The 17481-nt window shown below is 38.6% G+C and overlaps 1 protein-coding gene across 2 annotated transcripts in view; it reads right to left on the reverse strand.

Annotated features, from left to right (window-relative positions):
• LOC120534249 overlaps window positions 1–17481 on the reverse strand; it is a 125472-nt gene that overhangs the window by 83184 nt on the left and 24807 nt on the right. For both annotated transcript variants that reach the window (XM_039761683.1, XM_039761682.1), the window contains 3 exons: window positions 11273–11370; window positions 1674–1748; window positions 1121–1187 (listed from right to left, as the gene is read on the reverse strand). In XM_039761683.1, the coding sequence (XP_039617617.1) occupies window positions 1121–1187; window positions 1674–1748; window positions 11273–11316 (186 nt within the window). In that variant the 5' untranslated portion in view covers window positions 11317–11370. The remainder of the gene's footprint in view (window positions 1–1120; window positions 1188–1673; window positions 1749–11272; window positions 11371–17481) is intronic.

Below are 17481 nucleotides of genomic sequence, written 5' to 3' on the forward strand. Positions count from 1 at the left end.
TGAATTCCATGGCTGGGATTGGCTCCAGCAGACACCCGTGACCCTGTGTTCGGATTCAGCAGGTTGGAAAATGGATGGGTGGATGTATTTCTTGTTTCTGTATCCAAAGTATTTATGTTTAATTTTTTTTTGTTATATTTCCACCTCCAGGATCTTATTCAATTTGTGTTAAACCTCTTCATTAGTCATTCTCTCTGTCCACAAAATATGTAAAATGTTCCTGTTAGTTCACATTTGAAATGTTTTTTATCCTGTGTAGGATGTCTGATTTAAGCCATGCCTTGCAACCATAAAGAAAGGTTGACCACATTTTAAATTTAAAATGACAAAGGATGTTTTTATATTTGTAAGCACTGAACATGCTTGTTCTATTCTAGCTTTTACTTCATCCTTAACGTAAAAAGGGTCATCAACCACCCTTCCCAAATATTAAAAGTGAGTCTAGTTGTTTTCAATATTAAGGCCAAATTAACTAAGAGAGAGAACTGCAGATGGTAGATGACACAAAGATGAAGCAGATCTCCTTCAGTACATTACTAATGGACTTCAAAGTGGCAGACTCCAGGCTTTAGTGAACAATAATTCTTTTTTTTTAAACTTTAACTTTCTACTGGTGAGATCTGCATTTGTAAAAATGAATCTTCTCCCACCCAGCCCCTAGCTACCACTGTCTTTTTCTTGAAAGTGTTTGAGACACTGCTTAGATAAACAGAAACCAGTTACTTTAAATACAAGGTCTGAGGTGCTTGCAATGTATTCGATCACTTTATCATTTTGTAACAAGGTAGAGAAGGATGTTCAATAGAAGCTGGTTTTAGCACCTGCTAGATGTAATTTATTTTCTATATATTCATCCTTTCAAGATACAGCTGCAAGATGCAGGAGACACAATTACTCATAAGTGGCAGAGCAAAGAAGAATGAATTAATCTTTAAGTCACAGCTACAAAACTTCACATTTCCAGCTAGGGAAGATGTGTGTTTGCTGTCATAGCTTCCTATGCGTGCAGGTTAGTTACCAATTGTTACACACAAACTCATTGTCTGTGGGAAGTGTTACAGATTACAAAAAACAATAACATTAATATCCTATTTAGAGCTGTAGCAGATGTGTTACTTACCTTCTTCATTTCAAAAGAAGCAGCAAAGTCATCAAATGAAAACTTGGAGTGGCTTATAAGACCAAGTCTAAAATAATAACATAATAGCATTGGTTTAGAAAACATCATACATATAATGTAAGATTGCCATATGAAGTGAGATCATATAATGGTGTGTAGTTGAGTCAAATGTCTTTTTTTGAAGATGATTCCCATAAAAAGAAATGTCATACAGCTGAATTCTCAAGAAAAGAACAATGGAGATCTTCAGCTGTTAAAATGAGAAAACAATACAGAGTACTAGAGTCAAAAAAATGCTACAATACAATATTTATGATTATTTAGGGGTCTGTATCTTCTACCAGCAAAAGTGGAGATACAGAAAATGTATAGGTGTAAATTTCACAGGAAAGCGCGCACTACTGATCCATCCATCCATTTTTTCTTACAGATTAAAATTGGACACACTTAATACGGTAGTACCCTGAGCAAGCAACAAATATAACAATATGGAAACTTTTCTATTGTACGTTTGCAGTAAAATAAGACAACACTGAAAACCATTGAGAATTACCTGCTTAAAATGCTGTTAATTTGCTGAGAAGTAAGAAATCCACATAAATTCCAAAGAATGCGGGTAAGGGCCTCCCTGACAGAAAACAAAAAAATGACTTTAAAAACAATAAAACATATCTGCTCATGCTGAAAAAATGTATAATTACTATTAGGGACTATTGGTTAGGAGGGCTAAATATTTGGCATCCAGTAAAAGAAAACTAAATTAACTGTTTTGGCTTAATATTTTCTTTCACCATTCTGCCACAAAGAAACAAAAGTAGAATAAGTTTAGTTCACACCCTTGTTTGTTACCAGGTGGCATGCATCTTTATGTGAGCAGTATTAAGAGGTGACTCCATTCAGCATTTCATTTATAAATCTCTATGTTACATCAATTTGATTAGACACTGTACTGAGGTATAGTATTTGATAAAAGGTGGCCTTTTAATTCATTTAAGCCTAAACAATAAAGTAAATAAAATGTATATATCCAGAATTATCAAATGGCACTGGTGGGAAAAAGTCTTCAACAACACTTTATCAAGCACGGTAGCAGTTATCAGCCTTGTACTCTTGGTTGAGCAAAATATCATATATTTAACAAGAAAGCCAGCATTTTAGGCAAATTCCCTTTCCTTGCTGCTTCCTTCAGACAGCCTAGTTCTGCCACTCAGAAGAGAGTCAGCCTTCATTTTGCTGAACTGGTATTAATATGTTTGATTTCAACAGAACTCTTTAGCAAAACCAGAGCTGCATGAGCATAAGTGATATGTGAATATTTACCATCTGATGTCATTTTAATACATGGTATTGTTTTCTTTGGATGTTATGTATTATATTGCTGTCACTAGTCTGTAACAGACATGCAATTAAGAATCACATAGCACTATGTACACATGACATGAACTTGAATTTGAACTTGATAGCATTATCAAGTGTTTACATAATATAGCCATGAAATAAAAAAACTACCTTTCCTTTACATCATGATCAATGTTTACTATCTTTTTCAAAACATATTTATTTATTTGAAATTAATATGTTATTATATTTGTAATGTATTCTACTGAAAAGAAAACAATGGCACCTACTATTTTTTGTTAAGTCGAATGCTAATGTTTTCCCATTTAAATAGCTGGTACTATAAATGAATAATGAAGACAGCTGTTGAAGTTAGTTGTCTGACATTATATGGCTCAGAAGTGTAATCATCAAGCTACTGTCTTAGTTCTGTCAAAGGCTGTCAGTCTTAATGTAGAGTGATACGTTATGAATCATGTGGCACCTCAGGATTCATTAGGTCATGGTTGTCTTTTGGAAAAGGTGGTTGCCAAAGTTATGGAAAGTGCCCAACAGCCACTGCAGCATTTCTCTCTGGAGGGTGATTGCTGGGAGCTTACTTACCTGGTCACCTTGATAAAGGGTTACCTTTTCCCCTATACTGAGGAACAGTCTTTAATGACGTTCAGTGTACTTTGCAGCTCTTACGCTGACTGGGAAAAAATGACAAAGTCATCTGCATATGGAAGGTCAACACCTATCATCTTAGTCACTTTTGCTTTGATAATTAATGCAGTATAGCAGGGGTTGTCAACCTTTCAGCGGTGTCGTGCCAAACCTATGTTACAATGTTATTCCGCGCACCGACACAATTCTACCAATTTTGTTATACTGTATATAGTATCAAAATTGGTCCAGTTATAATGAGCATACTTTTGAAATATTTTAAAATACAGTACATAGGATCATGTGTGAAAAGAATGTTTTGTCAAATTTTAATTTTCAACACATTTATTAAAAATTGTATTACAAATTATAAATTTCAAGTCTTTTCAATACAAAATCATTGTTTGAATAAGAAAAAATGATCAAGAATTCTAATATAATTAATCATTCTTTATTATTAATCAGAGCTATTAATCAATTAATGTAAAGCAATTGTATAACTGCATCCGGTGCCTTTATTTTTGGTTCCAATTATTTGACTAAAATAAGTAGTTTGTTTCTTAAAGCCAGAAACAGCCGTTTTTAGAGCTTCATGTTTCTCATCAGAGTTTTTAAACATGAACTGATGTTTAATTTGATAATGTCTTTGTACACTTGACGTATGAAACATGAGACTTTCACAGCATGATGCACACACAGCACGATCCTTTTGTTGTACTTATCCATATTCATTCATCCAAGAAACTTGAAAAGACCAAACATCAAGTTTTTGTCATTTATGAGTCACTAGCTGGAGTACCCGCCGTTGCCCGGGAATCTATAACCGGTGAATTTACCAAATGAAAGAAACAGAACATAGAAATAGAATAAACAGTTTTGTGATTGAAGTTTTATTGTAATAGGTAATATAAGTGGTTATTCCTGAGCCTTTTGGATACAGTATATTTTTTGTTTTGCCCTGTGGTGCGAAAATGAACAAATTCTGAGGATTGCCCACTCTAGAACATGATACATAGAGTTGTGTGTGAGAAAAGCGTGGATTTTCCAAATTGATGCCTTTAACTTGCAGTGATTGACCTTGAGCGCTATTAATTGACATAGCAAAAGCCAAATGAACAGGAAATTGTAGTAGTTTGAAATTAAAGGGTAAATCATTTGGAATTAGAGGAATTGTTGGTATGAAAATATTGTCACGTCGTGTGCAATGTTTCAGACGCCCTTGAAATAGACTTTTTTCTGGCAGCGGAAGTGGACTTTCTAATTCTACATAATTTTTTCAGTGGCATGGCTATAATAGTGAAAAGCAGGACAATTATAATGTGTTACATGGTATTACGTACAGAATAAGCACCACAGTGAGATGAATGCACGTTATTTACAATATGTCGCAAAGCGAACAAATAGCATCAGTCAGTCAGAAAGACCAAGACTAAAATCGTACTATGAGTCAAAAAGCGAGCAAATAGCACCACAAATACGGAAAGCCAGTCACGTTTTGTGGGTCAGCCACGTTTTACATCCATACGGCAGTTCCCCTTCAACCGATGAAAGCAGTCGGCCTTCTCATACTTGGATACTTCTGCCATCTGTTGGAAATTTAAAGAAACACTGGTAAAGAGCAACGCACAAGGACCAACTGTGCCGCTAGATGGCGCAGCCATTAACTTCTGTTGCAACATGCGGTCATCTTGTCGATGATAAATACCGGCACCTGTACCGAACGTTGTGTTACTGAAAAGTTGCCCTGCGCTTTACCACGAACATACTCCATGACCTCCCCCTGGTCACAAAGGAGCCCCATCCCCAGTTTGGTGGTGATCGGACGCATCATGCAGATTTGTATAAAGGACAAACAAACATATATACACACATCGACTTTTTCCCAACCAAACATACCTCATAACTTCCTCCTGGTCATAAAGGAGCCCCATCCTAATTTTGGTGGCGATCAAACGCCTGGTGTAGATTTGTATGGCGGACAAACAAATAGCACCAGTCAGTCAGAAAGAACAACACTGAAATCGTATTGTGTTGGCAGACAGCCTGCCTTCCCTTTCTTCAAATGTTTCATCCACTCCTGCATCAGGAGCCCTTCTCCTGTTGGCAGACAGCCTGTCTTCCCTTTCTTCAGATGTTTCATCCACTCCTGCATCAGCAGCCCTTCTCCTGTTAGCAGACAGCCTGCCTTCCCTTTCTTCAGATGTTTCATAGGCTCTTGAAGTAGCAGCTGTAATTGTTTTGTACGTGAGATGGGATTGCCTGGGACATGTGCCGAATGTTGTGTCAGTGAAAAGGTGCCCTGCGCTTCACTATGAACATTTTTCCCAACCAAACATACCCCATGACCACCTCCTGGTCACAAAGGAGCCCCATCCCCAGTTTGGTGGCGATTGAACGCCCGGTGAAGATTTGTATAAAGGACAAACAAACATACACACATACATCGACTCTGCTTTCTATATTAGATTTTAGTGCAGTATATTACTTAGTAATAAGAGGTTTGTTTTAACATACCACAGTCTGCACTGAACATATGGTTTCCATTTACATATGAGTCGCATTCACAAAACATAGGTGACGAAGCGAATGCATGCGCTATAATTAAAATAGATTTTTTTATTAAATTTCAATTCAATCAGAGTGCCACTGAAAATCGGTCCGTGGCCACACGTGCTGTAGGTTGCCGACCACTTCAGAACAGATTAAGGAGCTTTTCATTAGACTGGTATTCAATCTCAACACAGCAGTTAGGATGGTCAGAGATCAGAAGTAAAAGATTGGATGTAAATGGTAAAAGAATTTAATGCAATGGCACAAAGTTGTATGAAATGGTTCAGATGATGAATATCTTTTACTGTCCCATTGCGGAGCACAGATGCAGTCATCTGTTTGTGTAGCAGCTTGACGATAATGATGAATTTGGTAGAACATCTAAATCTAGACAGGTCCTTCTGGATGGGTTTACCACCTCATGTTGTCCCAGGTCCCTTTTAGATCAATGAAAACCATGCATAGCTTTTGTTTTTTCCTATGGGTCTATAATTACCATCTATCCATTGCCTTGGGATAATCTGAAGCCGCATTGGAACTCAAAAAGGAACTCAAAAAGGATTTTATTGGCAAATGATAGCATGTGATATACAAGCACAAGGGCAAGAATTTTTATGCTGGTGGAAAGCATTACATTAAAATTTATTGTCCATCATGAAGATGCTGGTAATGTTACCATTTGTGAGGTCTGGTGGGATATTTCTGTTAGTACACAACTTTACACTGATCTCTTAAAATGTAGGTGCAATTCAATTGCCTCAAACTTATGGACCATCCTATGGGTCTTAGCTGGTGTTCTTAATACTTTACCTGTTGGGAAGTGATTTTAATTTTTCACGCAAAAAAATTTTCCTCTTTTAATAGGTCTACTAGGTATTGAATTTCTGCTTTGTGTTTATGAAAATTGCCCTGTGTTATTGTGAGGTATGAGCAATGTTTCAGTATAAAGCCCATGGATGATAGCTGAGAAAGCTCTCCACTGCTTTTCAGTAGTTTAAGAGAAAGTGAAGTCTTTGAATTAAGTAGACAAGGAATACCTAAAATTAGACCTTATTTTGTGGGTTCTTGGAGAAATCTGTTTTTGAGTTTCAAGCTGCTTGCCCTTGAGCACTAACAATTTTTAGAGGCTCACAAAAAGTTCATGATTGTGAAAACTGCATAGTGATCTACAGCGCAATATGTTATTCCAATTATAGCCCATGCGTCCCTCCAATTAAGAATGGTGACAATTCCACAGTCTAGCAGATGCCAGTGTTTTGATCAGAGCTACAGTCTCATTGTCTTTTGAATTTTTAGGGTGATGGTGATGACAACAAGGCTGTGTTCCACACATTTGGTTAGAAAGATAATGGTATTTGATTTACTCCTTTCCCCATCTTCTTTTTTAAATAGCACTGCTACCTGTGTTGTTGTCATGCACAACCTTTTTACTGAAGTCCTGCAGCAGGTAAGACTGACTGATATACCAGTTGTTCCAGCATACCGGATGAAATTATTCTTGAGAAAAAACATTTTAGCAGTATGCTAAAAGATTACTAGAAAACTTGCAAACACATTTAAACATGAACACAAACACATTCTATCTCAAAATGTGCAAATGTGTTGGTGCATTAGTTTTTAAAGGTAATTTCTTGTGTATGGACTTTTATGTGTACTATGTGTAATAAGTGAGCCTACCCAGAATTTAAGAATATTACCCAGAGTGATGTGCAGTACAACCTGACTGGTGAGTCGATGATGGCTTCAGCCCACTGTGACTCCATACTGATGAAGATGATGTGACAGGCAAGCAATTTGTAGAAGAGAGAGGGCAGGAAGAAGGCATGTTTTGTGTTTGCTTGGCAGACGCAACAATGTGGAAATGAGGAAGAAGCCCCTTTTTTAACAGTTTAAGTCAGAATAACGGAATATCTGGTCTCAAATTATTTTGAATAGCAGAGCATTAACAAATATTTTGACTAATGTGTGTACAAATAATCATTAATACCTTAGTTATTTTGTTAACAAATACATTTCAATCTAAAAAATACAATTATACAATACAGTACAATTTATTTTTGTATAGCCCAAAATCACACAAAAAGTGCTGCAATGGGCTTTAACAGGCCCTGCCTCTTGACAGCCCCCCATTATATTACAATGGAATCTGCCAGAACCTTCAGTAGTTTTAATATGGATTTTTGGTTATACCAACCACTCCTACAAGCAGGATTTGGGTATCTTCCTTAGGGTCATCAGTCAGTGCTACAGTCAGATCAGAGTAAAACTGCCCACTAATATTCTAGGTAGCAAAACAGAATTGGCGCATACAGTAGGTGCTAATGATGTTTGCTGACTAATGGTTGTTCTGCTAGGCCAGTGATGGCGAACCATTTAGAAACCAAGTGCCCAAACTGCAATCCAAAACCCACTTATTTATCGCAAAGTGCCAACATGGCAATTTAACCTGAATACCACCTAAAACTGAACACCAGCATAACCAAGGAGCTGGTGGTGGATTTTAGGAGGCCCAGGCCCCTCATGGACCCCGTTATCATTAGAGGTGAGTGTGTGCAGAGGGTACAGACCTATAAATACCTGGGAGTGCAGCTGGATGATAAATTGGACTGAACTGCCAATACTGATGCTCTGTCTGTCTATCTACTGAGCTTTTAGTTTAGAAAAGCAACTCATACATTAACATCTTTTGTCTTAAAATAAAAACATAATAACAGAGCTTTCAATGATACAAACAACTTTTTGTTGAAAGGTAAAAGTTTGCATTCGGTATGCTTTTGAACAATTAATGTGCTTTTTGCTGTTGTATGCATGCTGATAATTTGTCTAACCTTGGCTCATACTTTGTAAGTTTGAGAGCAACACATGCAGCACTCAGGTCATCTGTTAGTCTGTTTCTGGTGTCAGATTTGATTTAATTCAAAGCTGAAAACAGCTGCGCACAAGCATAAGATGTTCCAAACAAAGTAAGGAAAGCAATCTCAAGTGCCTTCATTGACTTAAGATTATTTGGCAGAGAATTCCACACTTTAAGGATTTCATTTTCATAACTAACTGTGCTGTGCTGTCCTTTGTCATCCCTTCGATCCTCTCAAGTGTTTCACGCAGGTCTTCCCTATTAAGCTCCGCCCCCAAAGCTTCCATTATATATTACGGGTCGTGGATCAGGTGTGGCGATTAGCAACTCCCGGCAATAATTACAGATGCGGACGACTCCTCACCTGTGCGCTTAAGCGAGGACTGCCCGCATCACAAAGCTCCCGGAAACCGCTCCGGCCACTCTACCATAATCCCCTTTAAGCCGCGAGTGTGGCAATTATCTGTTAAAACTGGCCTTTTCAATTTTGAGCTGTGGACCCGCTATACCACATCCCCTCCAACCCCACCATGGGAATCACAGACTCAAAAGGCTGCAGTCTGTGCCGCACCCTCAAGCAGCATGTGTGCTGCCCGCCTTACCCCAGACAGGAGAGGAAGGACGCGCTCCCATTGGGCTGCTGGGCAGAGGGGCGGGTGATGTGAGAAAAGTCCTCCGGCGCGCGTGAAGAGGGGGAGCGGTGAGGGGAGCAGCCCAGCCCCGCATTCCTCTGGCTTTATAGTAACGAACTCTGTGCTCGGGCGACGGCGTGCCCACTGAGAGGGCTCTGAGTGCCCCCTTTGGCACGCGTGCCATAGGTTCGCCACCACTGTGCTAGGCTATTAAACACTTGTTAAGTGTGAGTGTGAATGACAAGCTCACAATGTCTATGTCATCCATTGTTTGTTTCTAGGGTTATATTAGGATAAGGCAGAACTGGACAAACCTGACAGATAATAACATTCTACATTGCACTTCTAGCATTTGCAGGTATAAGAACAATGTGCTAGTGGGAAGGTTAGTACATTGGTAGATGATCTTATTTTTGATAAAGCCTTCTTCATAAATGCATTGGTTTTTGGCCATTGGTTCTTTCAAAAAGAAAGTGTGTTCACTTCTGCCTTCTCTGAGTTGTTGACATTGAAGAGACATGACAGGGTGCAATGTTGTTGTTGTATCTTACAAGTTCCCTAGTTCTTCTTTCGGAGGTGTCACTGGTGCTATAAACCCATGAGTATAGTCAACCTCAGGAGCAAACTTCTTCAGTTTGTCCTATAGTTTCCACCACAGGTAGGTAATCCTACCACAAACAGTCTTGTTGCCAGGATAGAAAAAAGACAACTAATGTGGAAGGCACATATTGTAGCCCATTTCCCTCTAATGAAGTGAATAGAGGGGATCCTGATTAGGATTGCTTAGTCAGATTCTAGTGTGAGTGCACTTTGTGATGAACTATGCATTGAGGACTTTAGGGGGCACTCCAGCACTCCAAACCCCACACAGACAGGTTCGGACATAAGTCTAAAATTAATGAGAAAGTTTTATTATGGGAAACTCTTGTAAAAGGTGATTCCCACTCCACAACCACAACACAAGACACAAGCAGCAAACAGCAATTCCACTTTCTTTGGTCACTGCCAACACTCCTACACACAAGTGTTGTTCTCCTTCCTCCTGACTCAGACTCAATTCAAGTGTGGCAGGCATGTTACACCGAGAAGCATTTCTGGTGTTCCGAAGCTGTAGCTCAGAAGCACTTCTAAGTGAGACGAGAGCCAAACTAAGTAGGGCTCCCCAGTCCCTCCAGCACCCCCTGGTGGAACCCACAGAACCCAATGGAGCTGAGTCCAAGACCTTCAGTTGCCATGATGCCCTGTGGGAAACCATGATGCTGCTGCAACACTGGGGGGGTCTGCCTCCCATCTAGCAGTCCAGGGGAGACAATGCCCTGTTTAAGCAGTCTTCCCCTGTCCTTCCGGGTTGAGGGTGTTCCAGCCAGGCCAGATTCCTGGCCATCTCTCACACCATCTATCCATTATTATTTTTTTTAAACTGGTTATTTTCAATATAAAATCACTGGAGGGAGACAAATCCTAGAAGCATCGAGCACTAGCAGGAACCAGCCCTTGTATGGGGCACTCATCATTTGCAGGGCACATTCACTTCCACACCTATACTCAATTAAATCTGCCAGCTTTGTGTTTCAAAAAAGTGATTCACACACTTTTAAGATGTCAGTGGAGACTGGAATATATGGGAAGAGAACCTGTGGGAATACAAACATTGAGTTGAAGTCTCTGGAGCTGTAAGGGATTAATACTTATCCCTGCACCAGTGTGTTTTCCTGGTGCCAATCACATATATTTGAAATCCTTTAGGAACTGAGGGCAGTGATATAGGTTGAGCTTTATGATTAATCAAGAGGTCACTGATTAAGACTGAAATGCTGTCTATTACTAATGTCCTGTCCATGTTAGACAAGAGAATTCACCCTGACACACTATTACTGCTTCATTTGGTGTTGCAACACATGAAAGTAAAGTCCATTCTTAGGAAAGATCTTTACCATTAGAAAATAAAACATTTTTCTTTTTTAAAATCTTTCACTTAGTGTGCCTGTGTCAATCATTCATTCTAGGGTTACATTAGGATAAGTTAGAACTGGACATACATGATAGATAATAACATTCCATATTTATAGCATTTCCAGACATAAGAACAATGTGCAAGTGTCAGTGGAAAGATTTTCAGAATTTATGACCTACTTGGAAACCTTGCCTTCACCTTTGGGGTCATTAGCTCGGAACATCTGACGAACGCTATGGAGGTTGGTGTGTAGTTTTTCCTTAATCAGCAAGATGATCTAGCCAAGGGTAAAAAGAGACATATTAAAGACCATCCTGGTAACCCTTGAAATACTAGCTTTAGATAAACATAAAATATAAAATAAATTCATAAATATTGTTTATATTGCAATGTTAGCATAATAGAAACATATAAAACAAGGGAAAAGTAATTGCTGGCTATATGATAAATCAAACTTGCTGCCTTGGTGCTTCGCCATATACAGAACAATGCCATTAGTCCATAAGAATGAAAAAAGTATATATTTTTAATAACAACAAGTGAGAAGAAAATCATATAAAGACATTCTCTTAAACTTAGCTACCATTATTTAGAACCATTGTTTATCTAGTGGGGTGGCTGAACACCTAATAAAAGCTCTGTCCTTCTCATTTCCTGTCCCTTTCTCGCTTTCTCTTTTTCTCCATCTTTCTCGTGTCCCCTTACTACTAGGCCACAGCTCTACCTGAAATTTGAGACTCAAACTATATCTGACATCTATTGCAGTGTTAGAGTCAGCCTACCTTGCCATAGAGACACCTTGCTAAAACTCCACCTGGCTACCCCTGCAGCCTTGAGCCCTATTTAGACCTTAAGAAGCTGGGTTTCCATGACAGACTCCATGGTACTCTTTTCCACTTCTCTCACTCAAGAGCTTAATCTTGCCCCCTGGCCTGTTTTCAGTTCTCCATGACTGCACCTTTAATCAGCAACTTGATACTGAGTTGCCAAGCTAAGAACCATGGGCAGCAACCTTTTGGTAAAGAAGTTTATAATATTCTCTAATAAAGGATATCACTACAGGCCTGTAGAACTTCTGCTTCCAGGAATAAAAAAAAAATCACAATTATGTGAAATGAAAAATGTTTACAAACATCAATAGTTTGGATTGCAATATATTTACAAGTATATTTGCTAACCTATATATTAATTTACATTACACAATATACATATATATGAAAATATCAAATAATTATGAAATGTATGGCTGAATATATATGGTAGTGAATGAAGTTACAAAAGAAAAGTATGTTTATTTCCAACAAAAATCAATGAATGTAGAATGAGTATGTTGCTTAAAATAAGCACTGGGGGCATTACTTTTTAATTGAATTAATTTGCTTGAAAAGGTGTATTCATGATGTAATTATTTTTATGTGAGAAGGAGCATTGATGGGGGAGATTATATAAGTAATGATTTACAATAAGCACAACTAAATTAAGAAATGTTTGAAAAAGCTAATCTTATGTTCGGAGTCTGGTCTTGGAGAATTGTTTTATTTTGTCCTATCTGATTGTGTCTGTGTTTAATAATCTATTCAGCATAGTGAGGTTTTTGTTTTGTCTGTAAGTTTGTTTTACTCTGGGTGCTTTCCGATATGAGCCCCCACCAACCATGCTCTCACTACAAACTGTTGTGCCACTGTAAAATGTCCAACAGTCAAAAATATGCACAATATAACATAAAAAAATCTATGTATTTTCTTTTATGAGGTAGTTACAATATTAAAATTTGCATTCATGCATTCATTTTCTTTATTTGCTCAATGCAATTTACAGTGGGGGGCATCACGGTGGCACAGTGGTAGCGCTGCTGCCTCGCAGTTAGGAGACCTGCGTTCACTTCCCGGGTCCGCCCTGTGTGGAGTTTGCATGTTCTCCCCGTGTCTGTGTGGGTTTCCTCCTACAGTCCAAAGACATGCAGGGTAGGTGCGTTGGTGATCCTAAATTGTCCCTAGTGTGTGCTTGGTGTGTGTGTGTGTATGCCCTGCAGTGGGCTGGCACCCTGCGCAGGGATTTGTTCCTGCCTTGCCCCCATTGACCCTGTGTTAGGATATAGCAGGTTGGAAGATGACTGAATTTACAGTGGTAAGGGCCCAAACACCAACCACAACTCACGAATCATAGTGGAAGGTCTGAGGGAGAGAATGTGCGCAGGACACTACCTTCCCCTGAGCACTAGATGGCAGCCCCTCAAGGTTACAGTGGTACCTTGGATTCCCACAGGGCTGCATAGAAGTTGGAGTTCATCACAGTCCTGTTGGGTTAAGTGGGTACCGCCATGGAATGCCTCAAGGAAGGAAGTGGAGTGGAAGTGAAGGACAGAAAGAGAGAGAGGGTAAAAAAAAGAAAGAAGAAGAAAAGAAAGTGCAGTGTGCTTTATTTGTGCTCATTGGAGCCTGTGTATCATGCTTTATTGTGGGGAATAATTGGGAAGAGTTTCCCACAGCCAAATACCAGCTATGTGGTGTGCTGTCCTTGTGCCTTGAGTCTGTGTTAGGTTTGGGGAGTCGGTGGACCCCTTGCAGGCCACAATACAATATCTATTTGTAAGTATTACTGTATCTACTTTATGTCTCTCTCTCTCTTTATACATTTCTCTCCCTATACAGTGGTGTGAAAAACTATTTGCCCCCTTCCTGATTTCTTATTCTTTTGCATGTTTGTCACACAAAATGTTTCTGATCATCAAACACATTTAACCATTAGTCAAATATAACACAAGTAAACACAAAATGCAGTTTTTAAATGATGGTTTTTATTATTTAGGGAGAAAATAAATCCAAACCTACATGGCCCTGTGTGAAAAAGTAATTGCCCCTTGTTAAAAAATAACCTAACTGTGGTGTATCACACCTGAGTTCAATTTCCGTAGCCACCCCAGGCCTGATTACTGCCACACCTGTTTCAATCAAGAAATCGCTTAAATAGGAGCTGCCTGACACAGAGAAGTAGACCAAAAGCACCTCAAAAGCTAGACATCATGCCAAGATCCAAAGAAATTCAGGAACAAATGAGAACAGAAGTAATTGAGATCTATCAGTCTGGTAAAGGTTATAAAGCCATTTCTAAAGCTTTGGGACTCCAGCGAACCACAGCGAGAGCCATTATCCACAAATGGCAAAAACATGGAACAGTGGTGAACCTTCCCAGGAGTGGCCGGCCGACCAAAATTACCCCAAGAGTGCAGAGACGACTCATCCGAGAGATCACAAAAGACCCCAGCACAACGTCTAAAGAACTGCAGGCCTCACTTGCCTCAATTAAGGTCAGTGTTCACGACTCCACCATAAGAAAGAGACTGGGCAAAACAGCCTGCATGGCAGATTTCCAAGATGCAAACCACTGTTAAGCAAAAGAACATTAGGGCTCATCTCAATTTTGCTAAGAAACATCTCAATGATTGCCAAGACTTTTGGGAAAATACCTTGTGGACTGATGAGACAAAAGTTGAACTTTTGGAAGGCAAATGTCCGTTACATCTGGCATAAAAGGAACACAGCATTTCAGAAAAGAACATCATACCAACAGTAAAATATGGTGGTGGTAGTGTGATGGTCTGGGGTTGTTTTGCTGCTTCAGGACCTGGAAGGCTTGCTGTGATATATGGAACCATGAATTCTACTGTCTACCAAAAAATCCTGATGGAGAATGTCCGGCCATCTGTTTGTCAACTCAAGCTGAAGCGATCTTGGGTGCTGCAACAGGACAATGACCCAAAACACACCAGCAAATCCACCTCTGAATGGCTGAAGAAAAACAAAATGAAGACTTTGGAGTGGCCTAGTCAAAGTCCTGACCTGAATCCAATTGAGATGCTATGGCATGACCTTAAAAAGCGGTTCATGCTAGAAAACCCTCAAATAAAGCTGAATTACAACAATTCTGCAAAGATGAGAGGGCCAAAATTCCTCCAGAGCGCTGTAAAAGACTCATTGCAAGTTATCGCAAACGCTTGATTGCAGTTATTGCTGCTAAGGGTGGCCCAACCAGTTATTAGGTTCAGGGGGCAATTACTTTTTCACACAGGGCCATGTAGGTTTGGATTTTTTTTCTCCCTTAATAATAAAAACCATCATTTAAAAACTGCATTTTGTGTTTACTTGTGTTATATTTGACTAATGGTTAAATGTGTTTGATGATCAGAAACATTTTGTGTGACAAACATGCAAAAGAATAAGAAATCAGGAAGGGGGCAAATAGTTTTTCACACCACTGTATATATACACATGAGTATATAGCTATTATAATATATATACCAGTAATGGAGTACTGCAAGATAACGCACACTGAATACACTTGATTTGATCATTCATAGTTTTCATGCTCCTTCTCTGTACGTTTACCATTCGTTTGCTCAGAGGTTGATGTGCTTGCTGCATCCTGAGCAGCTCTCCTTTTCTCCACCCTAGCTGCCCGCTTCTTCTCTTCTTCCGCCTGCATCTTTTTGTGTTAAAACTGATTGTCAGTTTTTGTGTTGCAATTACTCAGTACGTTTTTCTTGATTTTTCACTTAAGCTGGCACTTAAGTGTTCAATCTGCCTCAAGAATGATTTAAGATATGAAGAGTTAGAGGAAGTGGCAGCAAAGGGTGTATGGATAAGAACAGCGCCCATATACATACGCCACACGGCCGCCCTGTTGCCCGCTGCCTAGAGTTGATTCTACAATAAAATAAAATAAAAATCATCGGACAAAAAAAGCGGACTGTAGAAGTCATGTAGTATATGTGTACCAAATTTTAGATCAATAGATCAAACGGTTTGCGAGCTACAGGTGATTTAACATCCTGGACAGACAAACAGACAGCCACGGTAGCAAATTATATAAGAAGATAGATAGATAGATAGATAGATAGATAGATAGATAGATAGATAGATAGATAGATAGATAGATAGATAGCATCAGGAGTGACTTCTGGGTGTTGAGTCAGGTAAGAATATGATGGAAGGTTTTTGGTGTGTCATTAACATAGTATTCATTCTCTTTAGAGTACACCCTAGAAGACTACTAATGTCATTTCTAGAATGGATGTCCTCAACTCTGCCTCTTCTGCTGTTCATTTGAGATCTAGCTTTTAAAGAGGCTGGATCTCAAATTTCTGTCCAAAAGCTAAATATATATATATATATATATATATATATATATATATATATATATATATATATATATATATATATATATATATATATTAGTGTGAATGCTAATGTGTTACACATAAATTAAAAGCAAAATATATATTTACATATAAGTATATGGTGCTTATATGTAAGTATATATAAGAGAGTATATAACATTTGTTCTTATACAGTAATTGTCTTTTTGGCCAACTTACAACCCAAGAATAGAAGCTATCTCTGAAACTATTGGTGCAAGTTCTAATATATTACATGCAGGAAGAAAAAATGTTAGGCTTGAATACACAACGGGAAGTATGAAAATCAAAAGTACATCTGATAGGAAGGATTTAGGAGTTACAGTGGACTTATCACTATCAACTTCAGACAGTGTTCAGAAGCCATTAAGAAGCTAACAGAATGGTAAGTTATATAGTACAATGTGTAGAGTACAAGTCAAAGTCAAAGGAGGTTATGCTAAAGTTTTAAATTACACACTGGTTAGACCTCATCTGGAATACCGTGTATAGTTTTTGTCTCTAGGCTACATAAAATATACATAAGGGCTAGAAAAAGTCCAGAGAAAAGTGACTAGACAGATTCCACTGTAATTATGCTGTTAGACTTAAGTGCAGCGTTTTGACACCATTGACCATTCTATTTTACTGCACATGCTAGAAAATAATGTTGGGCTTACAGGCCCCGTGCTCACTTGGTTTAGTTCTTATTTATCAAATCGATTCCAATATTTACAGAAATGTGCTGTCAGTACTCCATCATTATACACAGAAGTTCAATATGGTGTCCCGCAGGGCTTAGTACTGGGACCTTTCTGTTTTAACTTTGCAGGCTTCCAATAGGATCTATCATTTGTAAACATAATGTTAATTTTCACTCGTATGCAGATGACACCCAGTTATAGCTTTCATTTAGATCAAATTAAGTTTATCCGATGTTGTCTTTAATTAGTTGTGTTAGTGAATTAAAGGAGGTGATGGATGAGAACTACTTGTCTTTAAACACACATAAAACAGAGACATTAATTGTTGGAGGGAATGACGTTGATCACAACAATATTCTGTCATCATTTAATTCAGTTGGAATCACCATTAATTTTACTGAATCAGCCCGAAATCTCGGAGTTCTCTTTGACTCTAGCATGTCATTTAAAGCACATATTACAAAGTTGTCCAAATCATGCTTCTTCCATTTTAAAAATGTTAGGAAATTAA

The sequence above is a fragment of the Polypterus senegalus genome, chromosome 8, assembly GCF_016835505.1.
Source record: "Polypterus senegalus isolate Bchr_013 chromosome 8, ASM1683550v1, whole genome shotgun sequence".
Classification (NCBI taxonomy): domain Eukaryota; kingdom Metazoa; phylum Chordata; class Cladistia; order Polypteriformes; family Polypteridae; genus Polypterus; species Polypterus senegalus.